Source organism: Elephas maximus, chromosome 22 (genome assembly GCF_024166365.1).
Source record: "Elephas maximus indicus isolate mEleMax1 chromosome 22, mEleMax1 primary haplotype, whole genome shotgun sequence".
NCBI lineage: Eukaryota > Metazoa > Chordata > Mammalia > Proboscidea > Elephantidae > Elephas > Elephas maximus.
In genome coordinates this window covers 35,231,370-35,249,664 of record NC_064840.1, presented here as the reverse complement: position 1 = coordinate 35,249,664, position 18,295 = coordinate 35,231,370, and the positions used below count along the sequence as shown (strand labels likewise).

At 40.4% G+C, this 18,295-nt stretch overlaps 1 protein-coding gene across 8 annotated transcripts in view; it reads left to right on the top strand.

Annotated features, from left to right (window-relative positions):
- Window positions 1–12,965: 12,965 nt before the first annotated feature.
- The window catches only part of LOC126065979 (zinc finger protein 596-like), a 63,365-nt gene continuing 58,035 nt past the window's right edge, over window positions 12,966–18,295 (top strand). For 4 of the 8 annotated variants that reach the window (XR_007514973.1, XM_049866703.1, XM_049866702.1 and 1 more), the window contains exon 1: window positions 13,009–13,034. Coding sequence is in view for 1 of the 8 variants with exons in the window: in XM_049866705.1 (XP_049722662.1) it covers window positions 13,900–13,902 (3 nt within the window). In the remaining 7 variants the exon portion in view is untranslated. The other 4 variants (XM_049866706.1, XM_049866704.1, XM_049866710.1 and 1 more) reach the window with 4 other exon arrangements.

Sequence of the window (18,295 nt, the reverse complement as noted above, 5' to 3'; positions counted from 1 at the left end):
TTGGTTTGGTTTTTATGAATTCCCTCAACTTGTGTTTATCTGGAAATTTCTTAATTTCACCTTCATATTTAAGAGACAGTTTTGATGGATATATGATTCTTGGCAGGCAATTTTTTTCCTTTAATTTTTTAAATATGTCATCCCATTGCCTTCTTGCCCGCATGGTTTCTGCTGAGTAGTCCCAGCTTATTCTTATTGGCTCTCCCTTGTAGGTGACTTTTCTTTTATCCCTCACTGCTCTTATAATTGTCTCTTTATTTTTGGTTTTGGCAAGCTGGATTATAATATGTCTTGGTGACTTTCTTTTAAGATCTACCTTATATGGATTTCGATGAGCATCTTGGATAGATATCTTCTCATCTTTCACGATATCAGGGAAGTTTTCCGCCAACAAATCCTCAACAATTTTCTCTGTATTTTCTGTTATCCCTCCCTGTTCTGGTACTCTAGTCACTCGTAGGTTATTTCTCTTCATAGAGTCCCACATGATTCTTAATATTTCTTCATTTTTTTAAAGTCTTTTATCTGATTTTTCTTCAAATATATTAGTGCCAAGCGATTTATCTTCACGTTCAGAAATTCTAGCTTCTACTTGCTCAATTCTGCTCCTCTGACTTTCTATTGAGTTATCTAATTCTGTAATTTTATTGTTAATCTTCTGAATTTCTGATTGTTGTCTGTCTATGGATTTTTTCAGCTTATTAAACTTTTAATTATGTTCCTGAATAATCTTTCTGATTTCTTCAGTTGCTTTATCTGTGTGTTCCTTGGCTTGTTCTGCATATTGCCTCATTGCCTTCCTGATGTCTTGAAGGGTTCTGTATATTAAACTTTTGTGTTCTGCATCTGGTAATTCCAGGAATGCACTTTCATCTAAAAGATCCCTGGATTCTTTGTTTTGAGAGCCTGTTGAGGTGATCATGGTCTGTTTTTTTATGTGACTTGATATTGACTGTTGTCTCCGAGCCATCTATAAGTTATTGTATTAATTTATGCTTGTTTACTGTGTCGTAGCTGCTTGCTTTGTTTTGTTTTGTTATACCCCTATGGGTTGCTTCAGTGAGCTAGCTTGATTATTTTCACCTTTGGAGCTCTGGTGTCCTGTCCCCAACTGGCTAGAGCTGTTATCAGGTATATCTGTCTAGGAGTCCATTCAGTTTTCTTGTATGAATTCAGTTCAGGTCTCCTGGTAGCTGATATCAAGTGTATGGTACAGGCTCTGTCCTACAGTCTTAGAGGGGCAGGGGTGATTGGTGTATATACCAGTATCTGATTGCAGCAGGGGGTCATGCTCTGAACAAGGCAGGGGGCTGAGAACCGGGCCCCAAATGTCTCTGAGGAAAATGCGTCTCTCTTCCCTAGAGTGTGCTGGTGGGTGGGCTCTGCAGAGGGACCATGGGCACCCAAAGTTTTTGTTGTAAGGACTGGGAGGTACCAGTTATCCCTGGACCCCTGTCACAGATGGCTGGGTCACCCAAGTGGAGCCACCAGTCCTTAGGTCCCTGTTGTGGGTAGGTGAGGACCTTGTTTAATAGGCAAAGCAATGTCAAACGTCAAACACTCACCTCTCTGCCGCACCACTGAAATGGTTGGAGTTTGCCAACAAGGTCCTATTCTCCCAAAACAGGCCCACACAGGTCCATGTAGAAGGGAAAGGTGCTCAGGGTCCATGGATGGTTTATGCCTGGACAGGAGCCACTTCTGTCCTGAGCTCCCCCAGTTAATGGAGCTAGCAAATTATCTTTTCCTCCCAGTTGCAAATTTTTTCCTTCCCTAAGGCTGGGAGGAAGGCTCCAGGTACTCACCAGGGTCTATCTCAGGCCTAGGGATTCAGCCGCTGAAGCTGGCTTGGGGGTGGGGGGGTGGGCGTTAAAATATACACAAGTACTTAGCTTTTGCCGAGAGCACCCTTCTCCTCAGGTTCCGGAGGTGTGACTGGGCTGTGTGGCTGGCTGCTTCTCCCTGAGGAAACTGCAGCGGAAAGCTAGAACTAGCCCACCGCCTCTGCCACCACCGCTCCAGGATGGTGCCTGAGGGCTCCCAGCGATTCAGGTCCGGTAACTCCTCTCTGCTTTTGAACAGTCTCTTCCTTCCCCTGCACCTCAGTTCATTGTCTAAGCTTGCCTTTGATGCTCAGGGCTCCCAGCTTGTCACAAATATACTCGTTTCACTTGTTTTTTCGGGTCTTTATTGTAAAGAGGGCTTGCCGGAAGCGTCTGTCTATTCCGCCATCTTGGCTCCGCCTTCGGTGACTTTCTTTTAAAACCTACCTTATGTGGAATTCGATGAGCATCTTGGATTGATATATTCTCATCTTTCATGATATCAGGGAAGCTTTCTGCCAACAAATCTTCAACAATTCTTTATGTATTTCCTGTTATCCCTCCCTGTTTTGGTATTTCAATCACTCATAGGTTATCTCTCTTGATAGAGTCCCACATGATTCTTAAGGTTTCTTCATTTTTTAAAAATTCTTTTATCTGATTTTTCTCCAAATATATTGGTGCCAAGTGCTTTATCTTCAAGGTCACCAATTCTGCCTTCCGATTATTTGTTTCTGCTCCTCTGACTTTCTATTGAGTTGTCTAATTCTGTGATTTTATTGTTAATCTTCTGAATTTCTGAGTGCTGTCTCTCTATTGATTCTTGCAGCTTATCAAATTTTTCATTATGTTCTTGAAGAACCTTTTTAATTTCAACTGTTTTACCTGTGTGTTCCTTGACTTGTTCTGCGTATTACCTGACATCCTTCCTTATGTCTTGAAGAGTTCTATATATTAATCTTTTGAATTCTGCTTCTGGTAATTCCAGGAAGGCACCTTCATCCAGAAGATCCTTTGATTCTTTGTTTTGAGAGCTTCTTAAAGTGATCATGGCCCATTTCTTTATGTGGTTTGATACTGACTGTTTTCTCTGAGTCATCTATAAGTTATTGTATGAGTTTATTTTATGTTTGCTTACTGTGTCCTAGTTTCTTGCTTTGTTTTGTTTTGATATGCCCACATGGGTTGCTTGAGTGAGATAGTTTGATTATCATCACCTTTGGAGCTCTGACGTCCTGTTACCAGATGGCTAAAGCTGTTATCAGGTATTTGAGCTTATAAGTCCATTCACTTTTCTTGTGTGGATTCAGCTCAGGTGTCCAGGTAGCTGGTCATCAAGTGTGTGCTACGGGCTCTGTCCTACAGTCTTTGAGTGGCAGGGATGTTTGGAATAGGTACCAATATCTGGTTGCAGCAGGGTGTCACGCTCTGAACACAGCAGGGGGCTCAGAACCATCCCCCGAGTGTCTCTGAGGAAAGCGTAACCCTGTTCCCTTGAGCATACAGGTGGGTGGGTTCTGTAGGTGGACCATGGGCAGCCAATGCTTTTGGTTGTAAGGCCTGGGAGGTATCAGTTATCCTTGGACCCCTGTCGCAGGTGGCTGGGTGACCTGCAAGGAGCCACCAGTCCTTAGGCCCCTGATGTGGGTAGGTGAGGACCCTGTTTAATAGGCAAAGCCATATCACATATCAAACACCCGCCTGTCCACCACACAGCTTAAACAGTCTCAGTCTGTCAGCAGCAAGGGCCTATTCTCCTGGAATAGGCCTGCATAGGTCCATGCAGAAGGGATAGGTTTTCAAAGTCCACAGACTATGCATGGACAGGAGCTGCTTCTGTCCTGAGCTCCCCAGGTTACTGGAGGTGGCAAATTATCTTTTCCTGCTGTTGTGAATTTATTCCTTCTCCAAGTCCTGGAGCATGGCTCAGGGCTCTCAAACCAGCCTATCTCAGGCCCAGAGAAATCAATAGCCACTGAAGTCAGCTTGAGGGTGGGGGGTGTGGTAAAATATACGCAAGTACTCATCTTTTGCCGAGAGCACCATTCTTCTCTGCTTCCAGAGTTGTGAATAGGCTGTGCAGCTGGCCCCTTCTCCCTGAGGAAACTCAGCCAAATTCTACCACCAGCCTGCTGCAGCCGCTTCTGGGAATGGTGCCTGAGGGATTCCAGTGATTCAGGTCCGGCAACTCCCCTCCGCTTCTGAACAGTCTCTCTCCCCCTGCCACTCAGTTCATTTTCTAACTTTGCCTTTGATGATCAGGGCTCCTAGCTTGTCATAAATATAATTGCTTCACTTGATTTTTGGGGTCTTTGTTGTAAGAGGTATCACCTTAAGCATCCGACTATTCCACCTTCTTGGCCCTGCCTACAGTGAACTCATTTTATGGACAAATTATTCAAGAATTGTGCCAAGTTTTCCCCATATATCAGAGATAACATTGCCTTTACCATCCTTATAATAATATGATAAAAACTCAACCTGCTAAACTTTCTGATCCTTAGGCTTGCTCTAGACTAAAATTCTCCCTTTAGTCCTTCTAAGTTTAAGGAGCATTCCTTTTGAATCTCATAAACTTAAACCAAAAACCAAACCCTGTGCCATTGAGTCGATTCTGACTCATAGCAACCCTGTAGGACAGAGTAGAACTGCCCCATAGAGTTTCCAAGGAGCACCTGATGGATTCAAACGGCAGACCCTTTGGTTAGCAGCCCTAGCTCTTAACCACTATGCCACCAGGTTTTCCCTCATAAACTTACTCCTTACAAAATAATTAGTAGAAGGCCTATGATCTTTCCCTACATTGCCTCTGTTGTGGTTGCTATTAGGTACCATCAGTTGTGTCCAACTCATAGTGACCCTTGTACAACAGAACAAAACATTGGCCAGTCCTGTGCCATCCTCACTCTTATTTCTATGCTTGAAGCCATTGTTGCAGCCACTGTGTCATTCCACCTCATTGAGGGCCTTCCTCTTTCTCGCTGACCCTGTACTTTACCAAGCACGATGTCCTTCTCCAGGGACTGATCCCTCCTTATAACATTTCCAAAGTATGTGAGACGTAGTCTTGCCACCCTTACTCCTAAGGAGCACTCTGATTGCACTTCTTCTAACACATATTTGTTCATTCTTTTAGCAGTCCATGGTATATTCAGTATTCTTTGCCAATGGCACACTTCAAAGGTGTCAATTCTTCTTCGGTCTTCCTTATTCATTGTCTAGTTTTCACATGCATAGGAAGCAATTGAAAACACTGTGGCTTGGGTCAGGCACACATTAGTCCTCAAAGGTGATATCCTTTCCTTTTAATACTTTAAAGAGATCTCTTGCAGCTGATTTGCCCAATGCAATGCATCGTTTGATTTCTTGACTGATGCTTCCTTGGGTGTTGATTGTGGATCCAAGTAAAATGAAATACTTGACAACCTCAATCTTTTCTCCATTTATCATGGTGTTACTTATTGATCCAGTTGTGAGGATTTTTGTTTTCTTTATGTTTAGGTGTAATCTATACAGATGGCTGTGGTCTGAGATCTTCATCAGTAAGTGCTTCGAATCCTCTTCATTTTCAGCAAGCAAGGTTGTGCCATCTACATAAGGCAGGCTGTTAATTAGTCTTCCTCCAGCTCTGATGCCCTGTTCTTCTTCATATAGTCCAGTTTCTCAGACCGTTTGCTCAGCATAGAGATTGAATAGGATGGTGAAAGGATACAACCCTGACGCACACCTTTTCTGACTTTAAACCATGCAGTATTACCTTATTCTGTTTGAACAACTGTCTCTTGATCCATGTACAGATTCCTCATGAGCACAATTAAGTGTTCTGGAATTCTCATTCTCTGCAATGCTATCCATAATTTGTTATGATCTACACAGTTGAATGCCTTAGCATAGTCAATAAAACTCATGTAAATATGTTTCTGGTGTTCTCTGCTTTCAGCCAGGATCCATCTGACATCAGCAATGATATCCCTGGTTCCATGCCCTCTTCTAAATCTGGCTTGAATTTCTGTCAGTTCTGTCAATATACTGCGGCAACCTCTTTTGAATGGTCTTCTGCAAAATTTTGCTTGCATATGATTTTAATGATATTAACTGATAATTTCCGCATTCAGTCGGGTCACCTTTCTTGGGACTAGGCATAAATATGGATCTTTTCCAGTTGGTTGACCAGATAGCTGTCTTCCAGATTTCTTGGCATAGACTAGTGAGCCCTTCCAGCACTGCGTCCATTTGTTGAAACGTCTCAATTGGTATTCTGTCAATTCCCTGAGTCTTGTTTTTCGCCAATGCCTTCAGTGCAGCTTGGACTTCTTCTTTCAGTACCGTAAGTTCCTGATCACATGTTACTTCCTGAAATGATTGAACTAGACCAATTCTTTTTGGTATAGTGACTCTGTGCATTCCTTCCATCTTCTTTTGATGCTTCCCGTGTCATTTAATATTTTCCCCATAGAAACCTTCGGTATTGCAACTCGAGGCTTAAATTTTTTTTTTTTTTTTCAGTTCTTTCAGCTTGACAAATGCTTAGTGTGTTCTTCCCTTTTGGTTTTCTATCTCCACATGTCATCATAATACTTTACTTTGTCTTTTTGAGCTGCCCTTTGAAATATTCTGTTCAGCTCTTTTACTTCATCATTTTTTTCTTTTGCTTTAGCTACTTGACATTCAAGAGCAACTTTCAGAGTCTCTTCTGACATCCATTTAGGTCTTTTCTTTCTCTCCTGCCTTTTTAATGACTTCTTGCTTTCTTCATGTATGATGTCCTTGGTGTCATTCCACAACTTGTCTGATCTTTGGTCATTAGTGTTCAACACATCAAATCCACTCTTGAGATGGTCTCTAAATTCAGGTTGGATATACTCAAGGTCATACTTTGGCTCTCGCAGACTTATTCTGATTTTCTCCTGTTTCAAGTTGAATTGGCATATGAGTAATTGATGGTTCGATCCACAGTCAGCCCCTGGCCTTGTTCTGACTGATGATTTTGAGCTTTCCCATTGTCTCTTTCCACAGATGTAGTCGATTTGATTCCTGTGTATTCCATCTGGTGAGGTCCACGTGTATAGTCACCATTTATGTTGGTGAAAAAATGCATTTGCAATGAAGAAGTCATTGGTCTTGCAAAATTCTATCATGCAATCTCTGACATCGTTTCTATCACCAAGGCCATCTTTTCCAACTACCTAACCTTCTTTGTTTCCAACTTTCGCATTCCAATCACCAGTAATTATCAGTGCATCCTGATTGCATGTTTGATCAATTCCAGACTGCAGAAGTTGGTAAAAATATTCAATTTCTTCATCTTTGGTATTAGTGGTTGGTGTATAAATTTGAGTAATAGTTGTATAAACTGGTCTTCCTTGTAGACGTATGCATATTACCCTATCACTGAAAGCATTGTACTTCAGAATAGATGTTGAAATGTTCTTTTTGACAATGAATGCAGTGTCATTCCTCTTCAAGTTGTCATTACCTGCATAGTAGACCATACGACTGTCTGGTTCAAAATGACCAATACCAGTCCATTTTAGCCACTAATGCTTAGGATATTGACCTTTATGCTTTCCATTTCATTTTTGACAATCTCCAATTTTCCTAGATTCATACATCATACATTCCAGGTTCCAATTATGGATGTTTTCAGCTGTTTCTTTTCATTTTGAGTCATGCCACATCAGTAAATGAAGGTCCCGAAAGCTTGACTCCATCTGTGTCATTAAGGTCAACTCTACTTTGAGGAAGCAGCTATTCCCCAGTCATATTTTGAATGCCTTCCAACCTGAAGGGCTCATCTTCTGGCACTATGTCAGACAACGTTCCTCTGCTATTCATGAGGTTGTCACTGAGTACTTCTTTTCAGAAGTAGACTGCCAAGTGCTTCTTCCTAGCTTTCTTAGTCTGGACGCTCAGCTGAAATCTGTCCACCTAGGTGACCCTGCTGATATTTGAATACTGGTGGCATAGCTTTCAGCATCACAGCAACACACAAGCCCCCACAGTATGACAAACTGACAGACACATTGCCTCTACTGATTCTAACTTAGTACCACAAGTATTATTAAAATATTGTCAATCTTTAATGTGGTACTCTAAGAAATAATCTCTCACAGGTTAAAGAGGCATAGAGGCAGATATCTGACCCTTCTCTGTTAATTAATATTAACTCAGGAGATTATGTTTATTGGAAAAGACATCAGCTAAAAGACTCATTAGAACTTTGTTGGAGGAAACCCTATCTTGTCCTTTTAACTAATCCTCGTGGAGCTAAACAAGAAGGAATTATCCTTTGGATTTATTTATCACAGTTAAAGAAATAGAACCCATGTGGACTTGCCAGGCAGCTGGAGTTTTGAAACTTAGACTGAAACGGCATTTCAGGGATTCAAAACAATCTGCTTCAAAGCCAGCCACTGACACCAAATCCACAAGATCACATGTGAACTGCTTAAAATCTATGAACTCTGGTTCTTAACTGTCTTAGTTACCTAGTGCTGCTATAACAGAAATACCACAAGTGGATGAATTTGGCAAAGAGAAATTTATTTTCTCATAGTCTAGTAGGCTAGAAGCCCAAATTCAGGGCATTAGCAACAGGTGAAGGCTTTCTTTCTCTGTTGGACTTCTCATCAATCTTCCCCAGGACTAGGAGCTTCTCCACACAGGGTTCCCGGGTCCAAGGCATGGGCTCTGCTCCTGGCATTGCTTTCTTGCTCATATGAGGTCCCCAACTCTCTGCTTGCTTCCCTTCCCTTTTATCTCTTCTAAGATAAAAGGTGGTGTGGGCCACACCCTAGGAAGACTCCTTTTACATTGGATCAGGGATGAGAACTTAGTGAGGGTGTTACAATCCCACCCTAACCCTTTTTAACATAAATTACAATCACAAAATGTAGGACAACCACACAATACTGAGAATCATGGCCCAGCCAAATTGATACACACATTTTTTGGGGGGACATAATTCAGTCCATGACATTAACTGTTGGCATTGTAATAGGCTTGACTATTTTTGTTCACTTGTAGAATTTATTTACTTTTTGCTTTATTAATCACTGAATATCTTTAAGTCTAGATGTTTAACCTTTTTATTTCTTATACTAGTTATTGAAATAGTTAAATACTTATAACCTTTTTGAAATAGTTTTTTTTACCCACTTTTATTCATTTCTTAGTGAATTATTTGATAAGAAAAAGTGTTTTATACTCATTAAGTTTCTTCTTGTTTACTACATTTTTTAATTAAACTTTTTTATTATGGAGTTTATAGTAAGCTTCTCTTTTCATTTGTTATAACCACCACAGATGTTTGGAAAGAAAATGCTTTTATCAGGTTAGCTCAGTCAGTCAACAGCGGCAGCACTTTAACAGAATGTTGGGTATGTTACTCTGCCCTGCGATCCACACAGGACCACACTGATCCTCTCTGTATGCCAGTTTTAGATTATAAACTCATACTTAATTTTTTTTATTGATTATAAGAAACCATTTAAATGAGCCAACCTTGTCAAACTATGGTACCCCCAGAATTACCTACTTATACATCAACTCTCTGTTTCAATCTTTCTCATGTGTGGATAGAGTGTTCTTCTCTGGTCCCAAGACGGTTTTGGTTAATAGTACTCGATATTATCCCTTAATAATATATGACTGTATTGAATTTAATCCAAATCTCCCTATTTGTGCTCACCTCTGGAAACCCCTAAATTTTGGAGACTTGCCCATCTGTGATGACTCATTAACTACAACCTGGCTTAAGGAGCCAATCAGTCCATTCCATTTTCTGATAACCAAATCAGAAAAGGCATGGTATGTGCCCCATCTGGATATGTCTTTTTATGTAGATCAACTTATGCAGCAAAAATGTCCAATAATCCATCTTATACTTGGGCTTTGCCACGTTTGGATGGCTGAAGTATGACAGGCCAATGTACTTTAGGAATATTAGGAGTTCCCATGAATATCCATTCACACAGTGACAGCTTAATATGAAACAGTGATTCAGAATTAATATCCAGACAGAAGACAGACCTTGTCCTTATAAGCAATCCCATAGCTGTTTACTCAGAATAAGGACAGTCTTTCTTACATGCTACTATACAGTGATGTAGAGTTGTGTAATTAAAAATGTCCATTTGTAATCTGTCTGCCACCAATGGCCCAAATTGCTGATAGTGTTGCTAATAGAATGACTGCACAACAAGAATCATTACAGTCCTTAGCAACATTGGCATCGCATAACTGAATTGTATTGGACTTTATTTTAGCTCAGCAAGGAGGAATTTGTGTTGTCTCCAACACCTCTCAGTATTTGTGTATAAATACATCTGGAAAAGTAGAACAAGACATCTCTAAAATATAACAAAAGTAGATATCCATTTGCTTGTACTGGGAAAATCAACAATATTCCTGAAAGGTCACAGCCTTGAAAACCCTATGGAGCAGTTCTACTCTGCATACATATGGTCACCATGATTTAGAATTGATTCAATGGCAACTAACAACAACATATATATATATATAACCCGCTCCACTGCTGTTGAGTCGATTCCAACTCATAGCGACCCTAAAGGACAGAGTAGAATTGCCCCATAGGGTTTCCAAGGAGTGCCTGATGGATTCGAACTGCCGACCTTTTGGTTAGCAGCCATAGCTCTCAACCACTACGCCACCAGGGCTTCCCTATACACACACACACACACATATTTATCTAATATATATACACATATATTTATCTAATATATATTTTACATATAAAACCCATTGCCATTGAGTTGATTCTGACTCACAGCAACCCCATGTGCTTCAGAATAGAACTGCCTTCTGTATTGTTTTCTTGGCTGTAATCTTATGGAAGCAGATTGTTAGGCCTTTCTTCTGCAGTGCCACTGGGTGGATTCAAATCGTCAACCTTTTAGTTAGTAGTTGAGTGCTTAACTGTTTGGGTTACCCAAAAACACCCAAACCTGTTGCCTTTAGGTAGACTCCGAATAATGGTGGCCCCATGTGTTACAGGGTACAACTGCTCCATGTGGTTTTCTTGGCTGTAATCTTTATAGAAGCAGATCACCAGACCTTTCTTCTGCAGCACTGCTGGGTGGGTGGAATCACTATCTTTTAGGTTACCAGCCTATCACAAACTTCTTGTGCCACCCAGGGAACTATTTAATATATTTTAATGTAATTGTGTGGAGCCGTGGTGGTGCAGTGGTTAAGAGCTCAGCTGCTAACCAAAAGGTCAGCAGTTTGAGTCCACCAGCCACTCCTTGGAAACCCTATGGGGAAGTTCTATTCTGTCCTATAGGGTTGCTATGAGTTGGAGTTGACCACACGGCAATGGGTTTTGTTTGGGTTTAATGTAATAGTGTAATATATAATTAATACATATCAATATAACCCTTTGTTATCAAGTCGATGCTGACTCATAGTGACCCTATAGGACACAGTAGAACTCCCTATACAGTTTCCAAGGCTGTAATCTTTACAGAAGAAAACTGCTATATTTCTTCTCTCACTGAGCGGCTGGTGGGTTCCAACTGCAGACCTTTTGGTTAGCAGCCAAGTGCTTAACCACTGCACCACCAGGGCTCCTTTTATATATATATCAATATAACCCAGTGCCGTCGAGTCGATTCTGTATATGTATATTTAATACATATGTCCTTCACAAGCCTCATTATGCATATTTGACACAAAACTTTCAAAAAGAGAAAACAAAAAACAGATTAAAATATCTCAATTTTCAAATTAAAAATACTCTTCTAAATGACTCTTAAAATAAAGGCAAAGAAAAATCTGGAATTATGAAATATTTACTAATTAACGACATAAGCAAATAACAAGATGCAATACAAGTTTATCTCAAAGGTATTTGAATTTATCATTTATCTCAACAACGTTGAATAGAATGACAAATTAAATATAAAGGAGAAAGAAATTTATATCTATAGAAACAGAAATCTTTGTTCTTTTACTTCTGGTGACCAAAATTATCAGCTGCCTAAGACCTACACCTCCATAAACCAGGTCCTGGCATTAGGGAAGTTTCAGAACTGAGCTAAAATTTGTGTCTGTACCTCTGGGTGAACGGGTGTCATGGATTGAATTGTGTCCCACAAAAATATCTGTCAACTTGGCTGGGTCATGATTCCCTTGTATGATGGTATGATTGTCCACTATTTTATCATCTGATGTGATTTCAGTATGTGTTGTAAATCCTATCATGTAAATAAGATGGGTTATCAGCAGTTATATCGACAAGACCTACAAGGTTAGATAGTGTCTTAAGCCAGTCCCTTTTGAGCTATAAAAGAGAGAAGTGAGCAGAGAGACATGGGAACCTCATACCACCAAGAAAGCAGTGCCGGAGGCAGAGCGTGTCCTTTGGACCTGAGGTTACTGCGTGAGATGCTCCCAGATCAAGGGAAGTTTGATGACAAGGATCTTCCTACAGAGTAAAAAAGTAGAAAGGGAGAAAAAGCCTTCCCCTGGAGCTGATGCCCTCCTACTAAAAAAACTGGACAGAGAATAAATTTGTCTTTGTTAAAGCCATCCACTTGCGGTATTTCTGTTATAGCAGACAACAGGGACAGAAATGGAAATTAAGTTCTGTGGAAGTCAGCATGAAATTGAGTGTTCTGCACAGGGCAGAGTTTTGCATTTTGCATTCTAGCTTCCACCAATACAGACAACTCCAGCCCTTGCTCAATGAAATAACTCATCTAATTACAGGAGTTTCAGATGTTCCTGGACCCAATCACAGCACCACATCGTCCCCCCCACTGAAGTTCCAGCTCAAAGGCCTGAGTCAGGAACCGTTCACTAACTGCGCGTTTGATTTTTACCAGTTTTCCACGTAGAAGAAGGAAAACATCTCAGTTTCCAATACATGTGACCTACACAGCTCTCCTCTTTTACTTAAATCGTTTGAAACGTGAATTTAAAATAGGTAGGAAGCAGCTGTGGTCCTCAGGACCCCAAAGACAGTGAATCACATCAAAAGCGGAGAATCAAGTTCAGTTGGGAAGACTTACGGACAGATATGCGAATCCTAAATCCTGAAGTAGGGGAGCTCAGGCCCCGCCCCCTCAACGCCCAGCTCGCCTATGTCCACGCCCCGCCTCTGGTCGGTGATGCCCCGCCCCATCCCGACACAGTCCTGCCGACCCGGAAGAGGATTTCTCGGAGCGACGGTCCCGTGAGGGATGTTAGGTGAGTGTAGTGTTTTAAGCTCGAGCCCGCATCTTCCGTCCCCTCCAGCCCCGTGTCCTCCTTGCTTGGGGTCCGGGCATTTATGCGATAGTTAAACTCCCGGTACCTGCCCAGCTGTCGTCCCGGATACCCGTCTGTTTCCGGTTAAAACCACGCTGAGGCCGGTCCGCGTGGCCTTCCTGCTTTCGGGACTGTGGAATCCCGCTTGTCGTTTTGCTACCTGACCCTGAGCCGCCCTCACTCCACCTCGCGCCGGTAAAGGCCCCGCGGGAGAACCTCGCCCGCACCCCCAGCCTTGTCCCTTCGGCCTTCAGGGCGGCCCCCGCCGCGCGCCAAGGGCCCAGGACCGAGTTGGAAAGTTTATTTATTTCGTCACTTTCAGATAGTCCGTCTCTTTCTTTCGTCCTTGAAGCTTATCATTTCTCTCAAGTTTTATTGATATTTACTTAATTTTTAATATGTAATTCCTTTTTCCCTCTCTTGGTTTACAAATTTGAACAGTCGTTTTATTAATTTTCAAACCCTTTTTTTTTTAGTAATTATGTTGTTAAATATAAATTTCTTTAAGATCACTGCTTTGACCACATTCCCTTTTATTCTTCACAATGACTCTAAATTGGTCATTTAAAAATTATGACATAGGTTGTAGAAAGTTTTTCCTTTAATCAAATTCTAAGTACATATACTATCCTTTGCTTTTTGATTTGTTTAGCTTGTTTTCACTATCTGATTTTCGTTTGTTTTTATTTCGCTGTGGAAAAACCTGTGGTCTGTTTGGTATCTCCTTAATATTTTTTAGATTTTATGACAACTTTATTTCTAACTGAAGACAACACAATATCCAGTAATAGGAGAGTTGTTAAATATGGTAAGATAGCTCCTTGTTTGAAATTAGCTGACATTTTCTTTATGACTCACTACATGGTCATATTTGATGAATGTTCAGTTGGTGTATCCAAGTGTCTTGGATAAAAGTTCAGTTTGTATTCACTAATTTAGATAAACTGAATCTTCAATATGCTTACATTTTATTGCATTATAGACATGATTTCGAAGGAAATTGTTTTTAATTTTTCTGTTCACATTTAATAATTTATCAATTTCTCTTTGAGTTTTTATGTTTCTATTTAGTTATGTTTCCAACATATATTTTAGGTTCATACATACTCATGAATATCCTATTTTCAAATTTAATCTTCCCTTAGGAATATAAAGAAAAAGTCACTTGCCTTTTTAGTTGACTCTGACTCATGGTGACCCAGTGTGTGTCACAGTAGTTTTCAGTGGCTGATTTTGTGAAAGTAGGTTGCCAGGCCCTTTCTTCCAAGTAGTCTCTGGTTTGACTCAAACTTCCAACCTTTTGATTAGCAGCTGAGCATGTTAATAGTTTATGCCACCCAGGGACTCAGGAGTTAAAAAAAAAAAATCTTTAAAAATATAAAAAAGGATCATATGGTATATACTTTAACCTTACTAGAGTTGTTATAATATCTATAGAATGAAACTAATAACGTGGACTTAATAGGAGTCTTATTTAAAAACAAAGCCAAACCCTTTGTTCGAGTTAATTCTAACTCATAGCGACCCTAGAGAACAGAGTAAAACTGCACCATAGGGTTTCCAAGGAGCAGCTGGTGGATTCAAATTGCCCACCTTTTGGTTAGAAGCTGAATGCTTAACCGCTGTGCCACCAGGGCTCTGTTTAAAAGAGATGCTATACAAAAGATCCAACAGTCATCCTACTCAGATCTTTAAATTTATTTTTAATGAGATACAGAGAATTTATTAAACAATATTAAAATTTTCTTTAGAAGCATTTATTAGAAACAGATGCATTTAGAGCATGAGGAATTTACTTTCAGTGAGCCCCTTGTTTCTGTCACACTGGTTGCATAATGTGTGGAAACTCTCAAATTTAATGAAGAAATCTGTGAGGATTTTTATTTGTGATATGGTTCAAATATGAAGGCACTATTTGTTTACTATGCATTTAAAAAAAAAAAATACTTACTGCAAAAGGGATTTTGATTTCCTTTGTAATCCACACTCATGTTCCAGGAACAATCTTCATTATTGTTCTTTTAAGAAAATTGTAATTAAGTACTACCAAAGTTAGCCCAACTTGAGGTTAAGGGTACTGTCTTCCAGATTGCGAAATTTGTTCCAGACTTCTAACACCAACTGAAAGTTAGGGGGTTTACCAGAACCACCCTAAGGTCCATAATAGAAAGTCTCACAGAACTCACTGGAAGCTATTATACAAACGATCACATTTATTACAGTGAAAGGGTACAAACTAGAAGCAGCCGGATAAGAGACACATAGGGAAGAGTCTGTGAGGGTTCCACATGCAAAGCTTACACATCCTTAGGAGACGATCAACAGCTTTGATGTGAGACAGTAACCATGGTGTATTTCTGATTCTAAATGCTCACATTTTCACGTCCAGAGTTTTTATTGAGGCTTCACTACAGTAACATGATCGATTGAATTATTGCTCAAGTGGTTGAACTCAGGTCTCTAGCCCTGTCTTCCCTCTCCCTCCACGAAGTCAGATTGATATCAAGGAGCCCAAAGCCACAACTCTCTAATGACATGGTTGGTCTTTCTGGCATGACCAGCTTCCACCTCTTTATATAAACTATTAGGTGTGGACCGAAGGGCCTACCATGAATAGCAAAGGTACTCATATCACTCTGGAGATTCCAAGGGTTTAGAGGTTACCTACCTCCCAGGAGTCAGGACATAGGCCAGACCTCTCTTTAGGTGAAATCAAATTCTTTACTGCAGAAGCAGGATTTAAATATCCCCATTGTACCAAAATGCTGAAAAACATGAGCAGGAAATGTAATGAAAATCCAGCTAGCGACAGCTGCTCTCATTTAGGTTAATTTTACTGTGGGGTGCATGCACTGTACCAAAAACCAAACCCATTGCCGGCGAGTTGATTCCAACTCTTAGCAACGCAAGAGGACAGAACAGAATTTCCAAGGAGTGGCTGGTGGATTTGAACTGCTGGCCTGGTTAGCAGCTGAGCTCTTAACCACTGTGCCACCAGGGCTCTTGCAGGCACCATAAGTTTCTATAAAAGACACTATCATATTCTAAGTAAATTTTACATTTTTTTAGTTATGAAAAGTACGTCTTAAAGTTTTCCCGTGGCCTTACCTTTTTTGACACTTGTCATGTTAATGGTAAAAGTAGTAACTTATTATGTATATGCACGTGTGTGTATATATGAAGACCTTTAACCATTTCATTGTCGTTGGCTTTTAACTAGTTTTTAAGTTTTCATAGTTAGGAAACCCTCTGCCAATGTCCTTTTAATGGTTTATATTTTACTTGACTGTGTAATCTTTTGGGTGTAATTCTAAAACCCTACCACCTGGGTTCTGCCATTTATTAAGTTGTTTGACGAAGACAAGTTACTTAGAGTCAGTGACACATTTTTGTCCTCTCTAAAGTAAGAACCCAGACCCAACCCAGTGCTCTTGAGTTGATTCCTACTCATAGTGACCCTATAGGACCCATAGAGTTTCCAAGGAGCACCTGGCGGATTCGAAAGTAAGAACAGATCATCTAATTGGGTATTATGTAATTAAAGAAGTTAACACATAATACACGTTAGGGTAATGTTTAGCATATGAGGAATGCTTAAAAATTCTAGCCTTTTCTGTTATGATCACAAGGTTAGATCCTAAACTCTCTTTGAAGCCTCTTACTGCCTCTTTGTTATCCCTAATGGGCTGACTTGTGACTATCTCATCTGAGAAATTATACCTCATCTGGTGGCTAGAACCAAATATTTACACTTGGTTAAAGACAGCTGCTTGTTTGAATTATTTTTTAATTTGTGTTTTTCATTTATCACCCACAAAAATATAAACTGTACGTTGAATCTCGTATCCTGTGATGGAAAAGTGTCATAGATTAAAATTAGGGCTATAAAAAATGAGTTCTCAAAATTTCCTTAAATGGACCCATCCAAACACTCATGTCAATCAAAACTGATTCTTAACACCTCTTTTCTTCTTGTCACAGCATGTGAAAACTGGGAATTGCCTCCCACAATCAGCACCGTGTAGACCACAGGTGAAATGAGTTTTTAATGGTCAGGTACCATTGATTACACTGACTTGTCCATAGAGTTCTTCCAGGTGTGGGAATGCTTAGATCCTGATCAGAGGGCTTTGTGAAGGAGCATAATGTTGGAGAACTACAGGAACCTCATCTAAGTAGGGTGAAGTAGAGGTCAGGATCAGCCCTTGGATGTGTTTGCATTTTCTGTTGTGAGCCTTTTGAGAGCCCGTCCCTTGCTTGACTGAGTTTCAGTTCCTCTGTAAGGGAATAATTGAAGCTTTGTTGATTCAAAACTGATTCAAAACCACTGCACCACCAGGTTAGCAGTGGAGCTCTTAACCACTGCCCTGGTGGCACAGTGGTTAAAAGCTCAGCTGCTAACCAAAATGAAGGCAGTTCAGATCTACCAGCTGCTCTTTGGAAACCCTGTGGGGCAGCTCTGCTCTGTCCTGTATAGTTGCTATGATTCAGAATTAGCTCGGTGGCAAGGGGTTTATATTTAATATTAGTGAGATTATATTTGTCCTATTGTGTCTATGTGATTTCACTTAGGATGTTTTCAAGGAACAGAACTTTTGTCTTTATAAATGGATAATATTCCATTGTTTGCCACTATGAGTCGGAATTGACTTGATGGCAGTGGGTTTGGTTTTTTTTTTTTAATCTACATACAGGAGCCCTGGTGGCACTGTGGTTAGGCACTTGGCTGCTAACCAAAAAGTTGCCAGTTCAAACCCACTAGCTGCTCTATGTCAGCCTGCTTCCATGAAATGTACAAAGTGGTAAATGAGCATTGGCTTCAACTTAAAATCACCAGCTGCATTAGCCCCTAACAAGAGAGTCAGCCTGTCCTTTGAAGCTTTGAGGTCAGGCCTTGATTTCTCTCTAGCTACGAAAATCCTAGATGGTGTCTTCTTCCAATATAAGGCAGTTGCATCTACAATGAAAATTTGCTGTTTAGTGTAGCCACCTTCATTAGTTATCTCAGCTAGATCTTCTGGATAACTTGCTGCTTCACCTTGCCATTTTATGTTATGGAGATGGCTTCTTTTCTTAAACCTCATGAACCATCCTCTTCTAGCTTCAAACTTTGCTTCTGCGGCTTCTTCACCTCTCTTAGCCTTCATAGAATTAGATTTAGGGCCTTGGTCTGGATTAGGCTTTGGCGTAAGGAAATATTG